The sequence below is a fragment of the Vulpes lagopus genome, chromosome 16 (assembly GCF_018345385.1).
Source record: "Vulpes lagopus strain Blue_001 chromosome 16, ASM1834538v1, whole genome shotgun sequence".
In the NCBI taxonomy this organism is placed as follows: domain Eukaryota; kingdom Metazoa; phylum Chordata; class Mammalia; order Carnivora; family Canidae; genus Vulpes; species Vulpes lagopus.
The window spans coordinates 924,628-943,489 of record NC_054839.1 but is presented as its reverse complement, the minus strand read 5'-3'; the positions used below and the strand labels follow the sequence as shown (position 1 = coordinate 943,489).

The 18,862-nt window shown below is 55.9% G+C and overlaps 1 protein-coding gene across 9 annotated transcripts in view; it reads left to right on the top strand.

Moving 5' to 3' along the window:
* The window catches only part of MCF2L (MCF.2 cell line derived transforming sequence like), a 95,040-nt gene that overhangs the window by 59,192 nt on the left and 16,986 nt on the right, over positions 1 to 18,862 (top strand). For all 9 annotated transcript variants that reach the window (XR_005984046.1, XM_041730946.1, XM_041730942.1 and 6 more), the window contains 7 exons: positions 1,590 to 1,680; positions 10,132 to 10,251; positions 12,692 to 12,808; positions 13,311 to 13,460; positions 14,089 to 14,213; positions 15,311 to 15,425; positions 18,602 to 18,721. Coding sequence is in view for 8 of the 9 variants with exons in the window: in XM_041730946.1 (XP_041586880.1) it covers positions 1,590 to 1,680; positions 10,132 to 10,251; positions 12,692 to 12,808; positions 13,311 to 13,460; positions 14,089 to 14,213; positions 15,311 to 15,425; positions 18,602 to 18,721 (838 nt within the window). In the remaining variant the exon portion in view is untranslated. The remainder of the gene's footprint in view (positions 1 to 1,589; positions 1,681 to 10,131; positions 10,252 to 12,691; positions 12,809 to 13,310; positions 13,461 to 14,088; positions 14,214 to 15,310; positions 15,426 to 18,601; positions 18,722 to 18,862) is intronic.

Below are 18,862 nucleotides of genomic sequence, written 5' to 3'. Positions count from 1 at the left end.
TGGATTCTGGTGGTCTGGTGGCATGCACAATGAAAACGAGTGTCTCTGGGCTCTCCGTTCCCTTCCACTGTGGGAAGGGTGAGAGCCCTGTGAGTCACAGCTCAGGGCTTCCCAGGATGCGTGGACCCCTCCAAGGAGGGTGTGTGCTGGCTGGTTGGGAGGTCTCAGCCCCTGTGTCCACCTGCTGTGGACAGAGCTCACACAACCGCCTGAGATGCTGTTTCCTCCCATCCCTGCCATGGCCCCAGCTGAGCCCCTGGGACAGAACTAGGGCTGCCCCACATTGGCTGAGGGCTGACTCCACTTAGGCCAAGACCTGCGTGGGTCCCCCTGGAGGGAGCGTGTGCCCGCAGCGGCCGGGGCTCCCTGGACTCCCACATCTGGCAGAGGACAGGAGCTCAAGTGACAAACTGACCTTCCCCAAAAAAAGAGCTAAAGCAGCTCCAATGACAGTTTTGGGTGGGGTGCCCCCCCACAGCTGTGAAATGCTATTGATCATGGCTTCTTGCTGTGTGTGCACGAGGGGGCTCTGGTCGCCCAGCAGGAAGGCTACTCTGGATGAAAGCGGACCTCCATTGGCGTGTTTACCTTACAGAACCAGATTACCATGGACAGGTGGAGCCCCTCATCGTCAGGTGTGGGCGAGCACGCAGAGCCAGCAGCACCCTGCTCTGTGGTGCCACTGTCAGCCCCATTAAACCTGAGTGAGGACACATGGACAGCCCCAGCTGTGTTACGTACAGCCAGCAGAGCATGCCCAGACCGGACCATTGCCTGTGCTCCATGTCATTCTGATTTTTACTTAAACCCAGAAGTGCCTTCCTCACATTTGCTCAGACTTGGAAATCAGCACCTTGGGCGTGCCCTGCTTCCCTCCACAGGGATTGGCTGGCGGCGCAGCTGCTGGCGCTGCACGATTGGCTTGGATGTGGAGCTGTCCGAGGGCGGGGAGCCCCGTTCTCCACTGCGACTCAGGCTCCCGCCGGGCTGAGGCAGGACGGCTTGTCATCACACAGGCTCAGCGTTATCTTAAGCACAGCATGCTGCTGATGCGAGGAGCCATTTCTGGCCTCCCGTTTCCAACAGAGGCTTGTGAGCCTGTGGACACCTTGGGAATTTCCTCCCGAAAGTGTAGCAATACCATCAAGAGCGATTCTATAACATGGACACACATAGGGACCTCAGATGCCAGGACTCATGTGACGTATGGGTCATAAACTTGTTTTGGAGGACTTAGCCAGCTGGTCAACCCAGAAGGGCAAGTGGTCGGCTCTTAGGGTGGAATGAAGGTGCCTGAGCTGCGGGAGGGGGTCTCCTGGGTCTCTGCACGGTGAGATGGCCGGCGTGGGGCTGGGGGTCTCAGCAGCATGCAGGATCTTTAGATAAGAACAAGTTCTGGAAATTGCCCGGACTCACAGAAATGCTGCAGTCTGCTCGGACGCTTCCTTGGCATGGGTTTTACCATGCAGTGCAGAAGCGGCCCAAGGATTATAGGAGGCATCGTTCTAGCGTAAGGTTTTCTCAGAGCTCCCACGAAAGCCTGGGATCCTGCTGCACACGCTAACTGCAGATCTCTCTCCTCGTTTCAGCTTACAAGATGCTGGCATTGGATTCATCCTGGTCATAGACCGAAGGCAGGACAAATGGACCTCCGTGAAGGCATCCATCCTGCGAATAGCAGTAAGTGTGGGTGCCCGGGCTCTGTGACACCTGCCTCTGCTCGTCCCCTGTGCCAGGAGACAGCAGTGGGTCTGTCCTGCTGGCAGCTCGTGTTCTGAGGACCAAGGCTGCATGGTGCACTGGCCTCAGGGGCCAAGGTAGGGCCAGGGGTCACGAGGGAGCCCACGCCTCCCTGGGCTGCTGAAGTCGCTGGAGCATGTGCGTCTGTGTGTGCATGGGCATGTGTGTGCATGTGCATGTGCGAGTGTGTGTGTGTGTGTGTGTGTGCATGTGCGAGTGTTCTGTTCTCAGATGCGTTCACTCTTAGTGGGCTTGCTAAGATTTAACAACAGTTCCCCCGACTGGGTCGTCTCTGACTGCTGAGTATGAGCAATGCTGAGGAGGGGTATGTGGTCCTTCTGACATGGGGCACAAGCTCCCGTGTCAAGCAGAGAGTCTTCAGGCTACAAGTTTGAAATTGCGTTGAACAGCTTTTTCTAATTGACCCTCTCCTTTCCAGAAGGGCTGCTGACCCTCTAGTTTTCCAACTAACCCAGAGGCCTCGGCCCTCCTTGCCTCCTGCCGGCTCCAGGGACCCCTGAGGCCCCTTACCCGCGCAGAGGGTGGCTGCCCTATGCTTCCTGCTGGGGCTGTTTTTAACCTGCAGCAATGATTCAAGAGGGAAGTCAAGTAAGCAGCCTCTACCCTGCCCACGAGCTCCCTGTGCAGCGCTTCACCCATGCTCCCTCACGGCAGCCGGAGACTCATGGCAGGAGGGGGACCGGAGCAGGCATGGCTGGTCACTGGCTGGGACAGCTCTGCTGCTCCCAAGCATTTCTTAAAAACTGAACCCTCCACAGAGTAAAATCCTCAAAACCTCTTCTTCTGGGTCGTGTGTGCAAACTATCTTTGGTTCCTGACCTCTGAGAGGCCAGTGGGCTGTGGTTCCAGGTGGAATGGAAAGACTACTCCCTTCCCTACGTGGCCTCGTTATCCTCCTAACAATTAAAGGCGTGGCGTCTGCTCTTTTCTTACAACTGCATCGTTTGGGTGCAAACCTGTCCCTGTGGTTCCACCTTGTCCTTCTGAAAAAATGTCCCTGCAGCATCCAGTCCCTGCAGCCTGTCCCTCATCCCCACCCCCACACATCTGTTCTATCCCTCGTTCCCGCCCCCCCACACATGTCCTGTCCCTTGTCCCCACACCCACACATGTATCCTTCCCTCGTCCCCGCCCCCACACACATGTTCTGTCCCTCGTCCCCACAGTACATTTGATATTTCATCAGCAGTTAATAGCCAGTGTGTCCATTTCACTACTTCAAATTTTAAAATAAACATGCATGTGACGTCACATGGCAAGCTAAATCAAGAATTAAATTGTAAGAACCACATGGTCACATGCACCATAGACTTAAGACAACCATTTAAAATCAGGACGTGAGGGATCCGTGGGTGGTGCAGCGGTTTGGCGCCTGCCTTTGGCCCAGGGCACGATCCTGGAGACCTGGGATCGAGTCCCACTTCGGGCTCCCGGTGCATGGAGCCTGCTTCTCCCTCTGCCTGTGTCTCTGCCTCTCTCTCTCTCTCTCTCTCTCTCTCTCTGTGACTATCATAAATAAATAAAAATTAAAAAAAAATAAAAATAAAATCGGGAAGTGAGTCCTGGGTTGAATACCAAGACTCCCCAGTCAAGTATGTCGCTGTTTAAGAAGGTAATAGTGTTATAGTAACAACATTCTTTAAATTTAAATAATCTCTCCAGGTCTTCTACGTCTCTAGCTTGATCTAACTCATACTCAGGCGCATCATGATGTGGTGGGCACAGGCGTCAGACCCTTTGCTGTAAGGGTCACAGGTGTCTCCTCTCTGCACACATGCCTCCCCCAGGAGGGCCCCTGTCCCAGCCCTGCAGATGGCCTCTGCTCCTTGCAGCCTTCCCCCTCCCCCCTCCCACCTCCTGCTCTGGGAGGCACAGCCACTCCTGCTTACTCACCATGGGTTCCTCGAAGTTGGGTCAAGCTTATGGCAGGCACCCAGCCCCGGCCCTGGGCAAAATAGGTTCACTGTGAATGTCTCTCAAGGCCATCAGCTGCTCCTGGTTAGAAACAGGAGAGTCCCCAAATACAAGATAGTTCTTCAAGAAACAGGTACTATTTTTAAGAACTGAGGTAGCCTCCGAGTGAGTGCAGCCTGTGGCTGAGCCGAGTGGCCCAGAGCAGACCTGCAGGCGCCAGGGATACAGCGCTCTCCGCCTGCCAGGGGCAATCCCAGTTTCCTTTGTCACCGATGTTATAACTAGGTGGATTTCTAAAGCATGCTGGCTCACCCTTAAAATTTTGTTTTGTGAAAATCATAACTGAAAAGTTGGTGTTTGAGATTTAACATTTACACAAATTTGTACACAATAAAAATAGAAGTTTTTAAGATCTCTTTTTTCCTATAAGCCTTGAGGTTCCCTACAACTGGTTTGGAAACCCCAGAAGTTAATATTTTTTCAGCATACTTGTCAAAAATTCTCTTTAACTCCAATTCTTTGTATTATATGAATATACTGATCACATGAATGCCCTAAAATCTGTGCATGCCTTTAGCATGTTTAAGAGTCTGGTACGTGCTGTGCTGTCCTGGGATTGGGGCGTTGGAGATATAAGTGGGGTATAATCAGGAAGTGTCCAGCCAGGTGGGGTGCAGACAGCTGACAGACACTGGGATCGGGGTGTGATCAGAGCTGGCCAGCATGCAGGGATACGGAGGCAACGCCAGGCAGTCCTGCAGGGAGGCCAGGAGGCCACAAGCCAGGCCCTGTCATTGTGTGCATGTGCCATCTGGGAGCTGGCTGTGGGGTGTGGCGGACGCCACAGCTCTGTGGTGGGGATAGGAGATGGGAGACAGAGCTGGCAGGCATGTCCCTGTGCAGGAGGGCAAGGTGGGGAGAGAGCTGACCCGCTGACACGGTCACCCGGGGCTGTGAAGCCAAACTTCCAGCTTCAGCTGGAGGGGCTTTGGGGAAGCTACCACCTAGCTTCAGCAGACCAGCACCCTCTAAAGGGTTTCCACTCCTGCACAGGTACTCCCCGTGCACACCTCCTGCCCCCCCAGGACCTGGGCAGCAATACACTGCAGGTGGTGTGCCAGTTCTGTGTCTCTCCAGATGTGCATGGCCATCCGAGCGAGCTGCGGTGCTTACGTGACAGGCCACAGCAGGGGGAGGGTGCTGTGTGTAGCCGCCTGGTGTGCCAGCTCAGAAGCAGAGACTTCCTTGTTTTGAGGTGCTCTGCTTTCTGTTTGGATGCCTTCCGCTTGGCTTGGAACAGAAAAACAAGGAGCCAAAGTCCAGAGCCCCTAGAATCAGGTGTGCCGGGTATCCTGAGCCAGCTCTGAGGGTGTTGGGGATGATGGGCGTGCCCACCTGTCACCGTCCTGGTCACAGCAGGTGGACAAAGCTGCAAACATGGAGACACAGTGCTGAGCACGCAGATGAAGGCATCTTCTGGAAAATACCTAAGTGTACCATTCTAGGGCTCTGTGTCCCAGCTTAGCCCAGCTGTGCATATGTGTGCATGTGCATGTGCATGTGAGCCGTTGAGGGTTTGTGGTAGTGCGTGTGTCTACTGTGAGCCAGCCTGATTTGAGCTCAGCGTGTCCCAGACCTGCTGCTGAGCAAGGGCCCAGTGGAAGGCGCTGTGAGTCTGTGTGCGGTAAGAATGTGGTTTTCACCTGTAAGGCCAGTGCTACTGTGTGTGCAGAAAATGTACACCAAGTGTCCAGGGGTGCAGTGTCTTTAGGTCATCCAGTTAGTATTGCACACGTGGCAAAATAACATTGCATCAAACAACTCGTGCGTTCCTACTCTGTGCTACTTACTAGAGTCTGAGCATGAAGTGCTGAGCGCTGATGGAGGTGAGGACAGAAGTGTGAGCACCAGGAGGGCTTCCCCATGGAGGAAGATGCTGGATGAGTGTCAGAGGGGGAGGGGGAGTTGTCTAGCAGAGAGAGGATGATGAGCAAACCCCTTGGGGTATGAGCAGAGGCAGGAGGTCTGGGGGTGCAGGGGGTGAGAGACGGGTTAGCAGGCGGTGGCATGTCCTGCTCCAGCCTCACGCAGGAGTTGGGAGCAGGGTGAGTTGTGCACAGCAGCCACTTGGGAGGTCCAGCCCTGACCAAGGCATGGCCAGCCTTCTCAGAACCAGTTTGCTTAGTGCCCAAGTACTTAGGCAGTTTAGAGGAAGTGGACACGGCATGCTCAGCAGGCAGTAGCCAGAGGGGACAGGGCTGTGCGTACACTCGCCCTATGTTGTGGTCACCATGCTGCAGGGAGAGAAGGGACCAGGTCGCTCACATGGGGCAAAGTGGCTGGAGGTTGTCAGCCCTGCACAGCAGTTGGTAGGTCCCAGCACGCCAGTGGGTGGGGGTGCCAGTCCACACAGAGTGTTCCAGAAGGGAAGGTGGACATCCCACAGCGCACCACCGAGAGTACTCTGTATCATGCGAGGCCTTCCTGCAAGTCACACCCTTCCTGTGTTTTGTTCATTGAAGTGTCTGTTTCTTCCTTTTTTTTTTTTTTAAGATTTTTACTTATTTATTCTTTATTTTAAGATTTTATTTATTTATTAATGAGAGACACACAGAGAAAGAGACAGAGACATAGGCAGAGGGAGAAACAGGCTCCATGCAAGGAGCCCGACGTGGGACTCGATCCCAGGACTCCAGGATCACACCCTGGGATGAAGGCGGTGCTAAACCGCTGCGCCACCCGGGCTGCCTGAAGTCTGTTTCTTCCTGGAGTTTGTAACCGTCCCTGACACCTACTGAGGGGGTTGTTAGAGGCCGCGTCCTGAGCCCCTGCATCTGGACCTCATGGCCAGGGCTGCGGGAGGCCTGTGCTTACCGCCGACCTGCAGAGTCACGCCCTCCTGCACAGTCACACCCTGGGGTACTTAGTGCACAGTGTGTGCTGGATTTTTGGCCATCATCAGCCAGACTGAGCTGCTCCATCTTCTGGTTACCTGTGTGGTGCCAGGCTGGAAACAGGTGACTCTGAGAACCTGGGGACAGTTTTCAAACAGCGGTCCCCAGGCCCTGGGTTCCGGAGGCTCCAGCATGTCCAGCAGTGTTGGTTGTATGTTTGGACACACACGGTCCTCTGGGATGTTTGTCCAGAAACCACGTCACTCCCCATCTCGAGATGACATTTCTGTGGCCTTTGCATTGTGCGCATTCCCATGGCGCAGGGTAAACAGGATCACTGGACATGGAACCTGTTCCAGCCCCTCTGGGGTCGCCGAGGAGATTTGTAGCCGTCATCCCAAATCCTCCTTCCACTTACCTGTTTGTGAAATGACACTTTTGGAAGATGCAGGAAGGTAAAGGTTAGGAAAGACTGGAGTGGAGAGATGGCCGGGCAGGAAGTGTCTCCCACCTCCAGCCGCTGGCAGCCCCGCTGCCCATGGACTTCATCTCAGTGGCATTTTGGGAGAACAGGGCTCAGCATCTTCTAAGTCCAAACTCTCGTCCTCCCCACACACCTGCCATGAGGGGCACATGAGGGTGATAAAAACAGTAATGAAATTTAGAACCAATGACTCACTGTCGCCTCTGGAGAGAGACTTTCCTAAGGAACTTTCCTTAAATAGAGGTGGCCAGCTTCACAAGATGCTGGTGACAGGTCCATGCAGGCCCCTCAGTGACAGGTGACCCAGAACCTGCCCGCAGGGCTTCTGACCTTCAGCGCTCTTCCTCTGCATTCTTTCCTTTCCACTCAAAGGAGCCAAACTGCATGGGCGCCTCTGGCGGGAGTGGGGATGGGCGCCCTGCCTGGGGGGCTGCCCCAGTCACACCCCTTCGGGTGCCCAGGCCCAGCTGACAGTGGCGAATGCAGCTGAATGGAGAGACTGTGGCCCCTGGTCACTACTGGTCAGAGCCCTGCTGCCCCTGCGGCCTTGGACATTTAGCTGGTGCCCATCCCCTGGGGTTACAGGGCTGTGCAGACGTGTTGGGGACCCTGGGGAGGGCGTGCGCCTCCTCCCACCCAGAGGCCATGGACAGCCAGGTGTGGGCATCTTCCTGGGGGCTCTGGGTATGAAGGTGGCTGCAGGCAGGGGATCCTCCAATGGGATCTCGGGGTACAGGGCCAGAGACACAGCCCAGAGTCACCAGTAGGCGGGTGGCGGCTTCAAACTCCCAATGAGGCAGCATTGGGAACATCTGCAGGTGCGGCAGGCTCTGCAGGTGGCCGGGAGAGGAAGAGAATCCCCAAGGGAAGGTGAGGCATGCGCTGTGGCCCACGAGTGGGGGCGGGAGGTGGCCCCGCCAGGACGATCATCAGTCATCGGCAGCCTTGGGTCAGGTGCACATGCAGCAGAGACACAGGGATGGGAGCCACCTGCCTGAGGGCCCAGGCAGGCGCTGGGCAGGATAGGGCTGAGGTCAGGAGGCCACTGCAGGCTGGGCTCTGGACTCTGGCTTGTTTGCAGGGGGGCAGGTGCGGGAGTCTCTGGAAGTTTTGTGTAGGAGGTGTCCTGACACCACTAATACCTTACAAGGGTCACAGTGGCTCTTCTGTGGAGAACAGACTCAGGGCCGAGGTTGGCAGGGGTGGGGTGGGGAGCTCAGTTGGTGGAGAAGGACTGGGGGGCCCGGGGTCAGGATATGAAGGGGGAGTGCACATGCTGTGGGCCCAGGGGGAAGGGGCAGGCAGGAGGGCCCTGGGTGTGGGCCCAACACTGACTGGTCCCTGGCACGGGTGAGACACCCACCTGGGGCAGCCTGATGCCCACAGGTCCAGACCTCATTCAAGGCTGTTCTCCCCACTTTTCTCCTGTTCCAGGGACTTGCTCTCACGTGGAGATGAGAGGCCCCTGGAGTCGCTCAGTGCAGGTCCAGCCTTGGGGGCTTGGGGTGAGGCCAGGGTCTCACCCGGGTGGCCCTGAGGCTGTGGGCCAGGGCGGGAGCTGTCACCGGGTCCCTGCTCCTGTGGCACCAGCTTCTCGATGGGACCCCAGGGCCCAAGGGCTGTGTCGGGTGGGCTGTCTGGGAGCATCACCTGCTTAGTGGCAGCACCCAGGCATTGACTGCTTCCTGGCAAGTGAAGCAGCCAGAGCCATGGTTCCTGTAGACCTAGGCTCCTGAGGATGCCTGCTGGGATGGGGCTGGTCAGGGGGCACAGGCCAGGCTCCCTCCCCACCAGGGCAGCTCCCTTGCCAGCACCTCGCCCTGGGGCTCATGTCCACCAGTCCTGCGCAGGGCAAGGTGGGTGTGACAGTGCTCCCAGGGGCTGCAGCCTGGGCGTCCATCTCGGTGGACAGGGGAGCAGCTGAGACTCTGTGGATCTATGAGCTGCAGAGAGCGCCGTGGACAGGCTGGTGCCCTGGCCTGCCCTGCGGCTCTGTCAGCCCAGGCTCTGCCTATCTTTGCTGTAGATCCCGTTTTACTGCGTGTGACCCGGTCATCCAGAAACCAACCTCCGTTCCTTCAGAATGTCTTTGTCGGGTAATGGGGTCTTCCTGGGAATCAGGGTCTGGAAGTGACCTGGTACCCAGGACAAGCTTTCACTAAATACCTGCCATGCCTCATTGCTGAGGCTTTGTGCAAGTGCTGTGCGTGGCTGTGCATCAGGAGAGTGTGTGGGGAAGCCTCTTTCTTGTCCCTGCTTTACACATGGGGAAACAGAGGCAAGGGCAGGCCAGTGTCTTGCCTGAGGTCACATGCCTCGTACGCAGAGCTGGGAGCCAACTATACTCATGTAACTGTGTCTATAGGTATGTGCACTGGCATGTGAGCTCACTCACTTGTCCCTGTTTGAAGAATGCTTGTGTGTGTCCACGTGGCTTTGTGTTTATTTGACCAGTGTCTGCTCCCTGGGGCTGTCCTGCATTGGTCCCCAGATGGGGCTGGAAACGACCGTCCCCGCCTCACAGTCTGGAGCTGGGGGTCCAAGGCACAGGTGCTGGCAGGCTGGTTCTGGGGCCGCGAGGGAGATGCTGTCCCTGCCCGCAGCTGCTGGGGGCTTCTGGCAGTCCCTGGCATTCCTTGGCTGGTAGACATGCCCCTGTCTGCACATGACATCTCCCCACGTGTCCAAGTGTCTCCATGAGGACCTGGCATGTTGGCTCCAGTCCCCACCAATGGCCTCACATAAACTTGGTCATTTCTGTGCAGACTTTGTCTGCAAATGTCACGTCCTGAGGGGTTGGAACTTTATGTATGAGTCTGTGGGGACGCAGCTCAGCTTCTAACAAGTGTAATAGGCTGGAAACCCATGTGGCATGCTTACACCAGCACCAGCACCGTGATGTTTCCCTTTTAAGAGGGGAGTGATCTCTAACAGAACCAGGGCCAGTGACCACATCTGTCCCAGAGGGACGTCCTCACAGTCTGCAGCACATGGTCAGTGGCGGGTGGGTGAGGACCCATGACCGGTAGCACGTCTGTCCATGGCATGTCTGCCCACGGCCCTCCTGTCCTCTTACAGGCATCCTTTCCAGCAAACCTGCAGCTCGTCCTTGTCCTGCGTCCGACAGGGTTTTTCCAACGGGCTCTCTCTGACCTCGCTTTCAAATTCAATAGAGATGACCTTAAGATGAAGGTGCCGGTGAGTATACCCTGCCCCAGCTCTAGGGTGGAACTGCGATCTGGACCCCTGCGCCATCAGGGAGACTTTGAGGGCCCAGCCCAAGCACAGCAGGTGCACCCATCACACAGAGCAGCTCCGGCGGGAGCTGTTCATCCTCCTAATGCTGCCCAAAGCAGCAGGGTCCTTCCCTCCTTCACACTCCCCAGGGAGTGTCCACACTGTGGAGGTGTAGGCACTTCATGAGAGCTGCGAGCCTAGAACTTTCTGACTGAGTGAGGGTCAGGCCAAGGAACAAGAGAACCCAATGGGCCTCCTCATGAGGAATAGCCAGGCTCAGCTGGTGTTGGGGTCAAGACAGGGCCAGGGGAGTGGGTGCCAGTGTTCCTGGGCCTGCAGGGTGGGTGGCCCCTGCCTCATCTCCTCACCCTAGCAGCACGTGCAGCCTGCCACCAGCCACTGCCCTTGAGGAAACAAGGCCACACAGGGTCCCTTCCACCTGTGTGCCCAGGAAGCCTGTGTCCCGTGACGCCTGCTTGCCAGCCCATGTCACACCAGCTACGGGAGCAGCACCGGGCCTGGACCACCAGGCAGCCTCCCCCGCAGGTGCATTTGTTCTCCAGGAAATCACCCCTCTGTTGCAAGGAGGACGAGAACATACGGGGCCAGCCCCCAGGCACCTTGGTGGTGGTTGTCTGAGTCTTTCCTGCTCCTCAGTGTACAGGATAGCAGGCACTCTGTGCGGTCAGGGGCCATGAGTGAGGTGTCACCGGGCCTTGTGGGCAGGTGGCACTCAATAGCCCCAAACCATGGGCTTTGGGGTCATGGGGGACACCAGTGCACTCACTGTGTTTGCAGCCTTCACTTCTGATGACCCATGTCCTGGGAGCAGGTCAGGACAAAACTGCAGACATGCCGGCTAGAGGCGAGGGTCCATCACTAAAACCACCAATGCCTGGCCTCCTCCTCCGACAGCCACGTCGCAACACCCACATGTCCTGCCTTCCCTACTCTGGGCCAGGGAACCTCGATAACTAACGATGGGTCTCAACACAGACATGTAGGAGGAAAGCAGACGGGCCTGTCCTAAGGGCGGCAGCGTGCCCTACAGATGGCACTCTTGGCCCAAATCAGTGAGTTCTGAAAAATCATCACTGAGTCTTCAGCTCACTGACCCATTTTAGATACCTCTTTAAAGTTGTAGAAAAATCCTCTCAAGAATGCCATTGTTAAAATGCTCACTTTAGCAAAATGTCACGTTTCGGTGCTGTGTGCAGACCTTATGGAGGACAGGAAAGGTCAAGAGAAACGGTCTCTGCATCTTCTCTAGTTAGTTGTACACAAAGCACATGCAGGGTTTAGCTGAGATGCAGAAGTCACAAGGCAGGTGACACAGATGCTCTGATGGCCCAGCCAATCAGTCTTTGGCCATCCGGGTCATGAGACAGGGTTACCTAGACACACATGGGGGTTATGTGAGAGGAGCAGAGAGTCCTGTGTGCTGAGACCTGCTGTCCACCTCCAGGGACACCTCAGCCTCTTGCATGGTGGTCATGACTTTGGGATCTCAGCAGCCTGTGGACAGTTTGGGCTGTGTTATCCTCTGGAGGGGGAGGTGTGTTCAGCGGGACCACCACACCATGACCATCAGAAACATCTCCCGATTTGCCAGGTGTCCCCTTGGTGGTTCTGCACAGAGAACCCCAGCGAGAACCCCCAGCTTAAAACTCACATGGCGTTCAGTAAACACAGGATGGTGTCTGATAACATTTGGCCTGTTTTGCAGTATCTGTGTGACCTCTTACAAGCAAAGGCTGTATCTTTATCCAAAACTCGTGGACAGAATGTCCCCCAAGGGGCAAGAAAAATAGACACGTTGTCCCTGTGGCGCTGTGTCCCACAGAAGGGCACGACCTGACTCCAGTGTTACATCAGTGACCACACTCTGACTCGAAGCTGTCTTCTGTCGTGTCAGAGGGCTGCTCAGTTCCCACCAGGAACTCCCCTTGCCAGGGAGCCGAGAATGCCCATCAGGTTCAAATACCTTCCTTTGATGCTGAGACGGGTCTTTTTTTTTTTTTTTTATTCATGAGAAACAGAGAGAGAGAGAGGCAGAGACGCAGGCAGAGGGAGAAGCAGGCTCCCTGCAGGGAGCCTGATGTGGGACTTGATCCCAGGTCTCCAGGATCATGGCCTGGGCCCAAGGCAGGCGCTAAACTGCTGAGCCACCCAGGCTGCCCTCTGAGACAGGTCATTATGGGCCCATTTCACGTGGAGGCAACAGAGAGAATGAGCAACTTTGCCTAACATCCACCAGCCCGGACATGGTGGGGCTGGGATCTCAGCCTGGGACCCCCACCAGCGCCTCCCAGCCCTGCTACCACCATCACTGACCAGGGGAGAGCATTGCTCCCTGGCCAGGGGGCGGTCTCATTATGGGGCGGCTTCCTTCTTCCTCTAGGTCATAATGCTGAGCTCAGTACCAGAACTACACGGTTACATCGACAAGTCCCAGCTGACCGAGGACCTGGGTGGGACCCTGGATTACTGCCACACCAGGTGGCTGTGTCACCGCACTGTGAGTCCTGCTGCCTCCCACACGCGGCTGCTGGTGGTGGGCCGTGGGTCTCCTTCCCCCCCCCCACATTATTGGTTGAATAGCTTCTGCATGACAATGCTGTCTTTTCCAAAGACATGTTCCCAATAACCTCAGTGTCTTCCCGAGAACGAGGAGATGGTCTCAGTGGACTGTCATCTGAAGAAACAACATAAATAATAAGTTTGGGAGTGGTTTTCTCTGGGCTCAGAGACAGAAGAGACAGAAAGCCCCTCGGGTGGTGGTTGCAGCTCTCGCGCTTTTCTGAACCGGGGAGAGACAGGCACAGGATGACTCCAGCGGGTAGGAACCTACATAGACAGTGCCTGGTACGTGTCTGAGGTCAAGAGGCTCAGAGACCACCCCACCAATGGCCCCACGCCCTCCCCGAGATGCCCATGCGCTCTGCCCCAGACACCGGCTTTCAAGGCAGCAGGAGGGGGTGTGCGCAGAGCTCGGTGATGCTGTTCTTCTTCTTCCCAAGGCAATTGAAAGTTTTGCCCTCATGGTCAAGCAGACAGCTCAGATGCTACAGTCCTTTGGGACTGAGCTGGCCGAAACGGAGCTGCCCAACGACGTGCAGTCCACGAGCTCAGTGCTCTGTGCACACACGGAGAAGAAGGACAAAGCAAAGGTACATGTGGTTTCTGTGTGAGGTGATGAAGGGTAAGAAGCCTGGTGAGCATCCGGCAGGACAGAACAGAGGCCATTTCAATGATGCATTTGGTGCCAGGCGAGCTCTCTGAGAGCCCAAATGTGCTCTGCTCCTTCCTAGAAGTGGCTCAGGGTCGGTGGGCCAGAGTGCAGCAGGGGCCAGCAGCCTCCCTCTGAGTGGGCTCCTTCCCTGTCCCTGATCTGCCCCTGGCCAGACACTTCTGCTTTACTAGCATGAGTAAGGCAGGATATCTGCCCTGGTTCCCAGACAGCAGGTGGGGGTCTGACATCTGTAAGCCAGCCCCCATCACTCCCAGGGAGCCTTGCTGGGTGGGCCATGATCCCCTCGCTGGTGGTCCTCAGGGGTGGCCACACCCAAGACACCTTCAATCCCTTTGCTCCTGGCAGTGAGGATGCCTCAGAAGCAGGCACATAGAGGTCCAGTTTCCTGTTACTCTCTTACCTCATCCTGCTGCCCCCAAGTGACCCATAACGCTGGCCATGCCCGGCCTACAGCCAGAGGGTCTTCGCATACCTGCCGCCCTTCAGCAGCTCTAGGGGAGATGCGGGAGTGAGCCTGGGGTGCACGCGCCATGCTATCCCCGCAGGAGGACATGAGGTTGGCATTGGATGAGGGGCAGAGCATCCTGGAGAACATCAGGGAGCCTCTGGCCAAGAGTGGGGAGCAGAGCCTGAACCAGGATGAACTGGACAACCAGACCACTGTGCAGAGGTAAGGGCCCAGGCTGGAGGCGGAGCAACAAGCAGCTGGCTGAGGACAGAGCAGCAGATGACACACGGGCCCCCATCTCCTCGTCCTAATGGGAAACAAGGGGACCACTTTCCATACTGCCGACATGCTTTTCTTCCAAACCCTAAAGAAAGCAGCTGTTCTGGGGAGGAGGAGTTCTCAGAGTGCTCGTTCTTTTTTGCAAGAGTGGGGGATTAAATGTCCAGGTGCTGGTGCTGACAAGACATTGCCAGGCCCTCGCCCATCCCACCCTCCTCTCTCTGCCCACCTGGCTGGCTTGTGCCCTTGAGACCCAGGGCTTCTCTCCTTCACTGTGAAGGGGACGGGGTTCACATCCTCCTTGGGCCTCAGTTGCCCAACAGTGCCATGACGGGGGCTGCTGTACCCCAACACCCTTGGCATCCTGGAATGGCTGCAGCTGCACACATAGACCAGGTCCTCGCTCAAGGAGGAGGTGGGCATAGGAACCGAGCAGCCAGACAGCCTGTTGATGGCACCCAGTCCACCACAGGCTGACTCAGGTGCAGACCCAGATGGGTTCTTAAGCTCTCCCCTCTTGGCCACAGTGCACACAACAGGGGGCAGATGTTCTATGCCGGTGATGCAGGGCAGCCTCAGGGGGACACGGGCCCATGCAGATGTGAATTCACGAATGAAGGACGGGGAGCTAACCCCAGCACTGACGGGGTGACACACGTGGGTCTCGGGCATGGCTACTGGCCTGGGAGCCGGGTCAGTGGATGGTGGCAGCTCACCGCACCCCCAAATCCCCAAGCCAAATCTAGTAGGGAGAAGGCCAGACCGTTGCCCTCTCAACCTTGTAATACACTCAGCCCAGCCCTGTGCCATGTGGCTCCTGGGGGGCGCTGGTGGGCCCCAGGAAAGAGGTGTGGGTGCAGCAACCCCAGCCAGGAATGCCCCCCTGCTCTGCCTCTGAGATGCCTGTCCCTCTGGCACGGCTGGCCCTGCGAATCCCATGTCCAGGGCCCAAGAGAGGTGGCAAGGGTGCCGGCGGGCAGCTGGAGATGGAGCCCACACCCCAGTCACCACGCGCTCAGACAGAGCCTCTCCTCTCCCAGGCTCCTGGCCCAGCTGAACGAGACCGAGGCTGCCTTCGATGAGTTCTGGGCAAAGCACCAGCAGAAGCTCCAGCAGTGTCTGCAGCTCCGGCACTTTGAGCAGGACTTCCGAGAGGTGAGCAACCACCGTGGGGGTGCCTGGTGGTGGGCACCTGGTGCTGCGGCCACAGGAGGCCGGTAAGGTGGCCTGGATAGACCCGCCACAGCAGGCTTAGCTGCCCAGGTGATGGTCAGCAGTCTCCGTCTGCCACTTGGAGCCGAAGACCCGGTGGGACCAGACCTTGAAACATGTGGCAAGTGAGTCACGGCACGTGGCAGGTGACACTCTGTGTTATCGGAGCATGCTTCCCTCTGCCTTCCTTGTGGACGAGCCAGGAGCCATCCGTATGCTCCCTCATCCAGTATGCACTTATCCTGTGCCTGCTGCATGCTTGAAAGCAGCCAGCCCACTCAGATCGGGTAGCACAGGGCTGGCGGGAGCGACATGCTACCGTCTGTTCATGGTCAGCGACAGGACTCAGCAGAACCCCTGGGTCATTTATTTATGTGGAGTAAACACATTGAGCCGCCCTTATGCCCTTGTCCCCTGCAGAAAATTTTCCTGTCCCTCTGGTCCAGGCGGTGGGTAGGGGGATCTCACATGCCCCAGAAATAAGTAACTACCCCAAGTCCAGCACTAAAGCTGTGGCAAGGCCGAGTGTAAGGTGAGCAGAACCCACTGTTCCGACCTCCCAGTCCTGAAATGTCAGCTTCTGGGAAACAGGATTGGTTCAGTGGCACTGATGGAGCTCACTTGGGGGGGCTCTCTGATTGGGACCAGAGAGGTGACCCCAGCCAAGCAGCATGAACAGCACGTGTGGGAGCAGATGGAGAACACAGTCCCGCTGGAGAGGCTGAGGAAGCCTCCCCGACAGACAAGTATGGGGGTGGTGGTAGATCTGCCTGCAGCTGTGAAATTATCCAGCCTGACTTCAACATGCCCTCCAGCCTGTGGCTGCAGAGCCTCATCTGCAAACCCTCTCAGGGTCGCGGTTCAAACAACGACGCAGTTAGGACACGGAATATCTCATCCCAACACAGACCCCGTTCTCTCCTCTAGACATGCCTCCCTCCCCCCCACTCCACCTGAGCCCCATCTCCTCCCTCTCCCCTCCTGAACCCCATCCCCTCCACCTCACCCCTCCAGAGCCCCATCCCCTCCCATTCTTCCCTCCCGAGTGCACATTCCCTCCCACTCACCCTCCTGCTGAACCCCTGATCTCTCTCTGTTTCCATATGCTATCTTTTCAAGAAGGTTCTAGAAATGGTGTCATGCATACTTACCTTCTGGGCCTGACCCTTCACACAGCAGAATGGATGCAAGTGTTTCAGGTTCACACCTGTGACTGCTGAGTGGTTAGTGCCTGGGGGTTGGGGCATGCCACAGTTTAACCTGGCACCTATTGAAGGACACCTGTGCTGTTCCCTGTTTCCAGGACTTTTCTACCATAAAGAAGCTGTTATAAACATTCACGTGCAGCTTTTTGTGTGAATATAGCTGTCATTTCTCTGAGGTCAGTGCTCAGGAGAACAGCCGTGGGTCCTGGTTACCGCACGTTTAGCCTCCTGAGAAGCTGCTGCTCTGTTCCCGGAGCACCTGCCCCTCTGTGCACCCAGCAGCATGCCCGCACGGCACCTGGCGGTGTGCTTACCTGACACACTGCTCACGGGCATGTGGTGCCAGCTAGCTGTGGCTCCACTCTGTGTCCCCCTTGCAACATATGCTGCGGAGTAGCCTTCCTGGCTCACTAGTCATCAGTTTGTGCTCTGGGTAAAACGTCTCTACTTCCATGGTTACCTGTTTTCTGACCAAATTGTCTTGGTTCTGGTTTTGGTTTTTCACCACTGGGACTGGGAGTTCCCTACATATGAGGTCCTGGTCTCGGTCAGATGCATGGCTGAAACATCTCTTCCTCACTGCCTCTGGCCTCTTTATCTGCACGTAGAGCTCTGCACACAGGAAGGTGTTCGTTTTGGTAAAGTCCAGTTTATCAACTTTTTCTTGTAAGGATCATGTTTTTGGCACGATCCTATATCCTGGATCCCAGCTATGTTCTTCCAGGCTTTTCTTCCTAAAAGCTTTGTAGTTTTACGTTTAAGTCCATGATCCACTTTGAGCTAACTTTGTGTGGGGTGAGAATCGGGTCATGGTTCAGTGTTTAGTCTCTGGGTGTCCAGGGGCCCTGGCCGCACTCACTCGTCAGAAAGGCTCTTTCTTCTCTGTTGGGCTGCTTTTCCCCTTTGCTCAGAAATCAGTGGGGCAGACGTGTTTGGGTCTGCTTCTGGATGTGTGTCCCACTGTCAGCGCTGTGCAGCCTTACTGTGCACTTGAAATCAGTGGATCGTTCCTCCCGCCTCCTTTTCTCTCCCCAGAATCATTTTTGCACTTCTAGTTCCTTGGCTTTTCCACATATGTTTAAAACAATCTTGTCTAGATCTGCACAGTTATGCTGGAGTTTTGATAGGAACTGCATCAAACCCGTGTTTTGGGGAGAGTCAACATCTTCCCTACATTGAGTCTCACTATCAATGATTTTCTGAAGATTTTCTTCATCAATGTTGTATGGTTTTTCAGCAAACCAGTTTACTGTGTGTTCTGTTTGGTGTACACTCAAGCATTTCATTTTTTTTAAAGATTTATTTATTTATTCATGAGAGACACAGAGAGAGACAGAGGCAGAGACACAGGCAGAGGAAGAAGGAGGCTCCATGCAGGGACTCAGTCCCGGCTCCTCAGGATCAGGCCTTGGGCCAAAGGCGGGCACTAAACCACTGAGCCACCCGGGGATCCCCCTCAAGCATTTCATTTTTAAGCAATTGTAAATATTGTTTTTAATTTTGGAATTTACATATTCATGCTATATGTAGAAATACAGCTGATTCTTGTATGTGTATTTTGTCTCCTGAAACCTTGATGAACTCAGTGATTCCAGGAGTCATTTTGTAGAGTTTGGAAGATTTCCTGCATAGACTAGATCAAGTTGTGTACAGATGGGGACAGCCTGATTCTTCCCTTTTTCATTTGTCTTTCGTTTGTTTGTATTTTTACATATGTAGGTAGCTATTTTGCTGTTTTACACAAGCTGAGTAACAGTAATGAGAGAGGACATCCCTGCCTTGTTCCCAGTCTCAGAAGGAAAGTGCTGTTCTCTGTCTCCTGTGACTACTGGCTCTGCCTCCTCCCACCTTCTGGCTTTGGGCAGGGCCTCCCTCCCTGACATGGCCCTGCCTTCTACCCCTCTGGTGTTTCAGGTCAAATCCTCCTTAGATGCACTGGCCCAGAAGATAGCCACCTTCACCGACGTGGGCAACAGCCTGGCACACGCAGAGCACCTCCTAAAGGACCTTGCCAGCTTTGAGGAGAAGTCTAGCGTAAGGACAGTCACGTGGGTGGCTTTGGGCAAGGGACAGCCCAGGGGTGGTGCTAGGGATGGCACCCTAGGATCACCTAGGAAGGCACAGGAGTGGGGCTGTCTCTCCATCAGGTGGGCTCCACCCACCAACCCCCAGCCA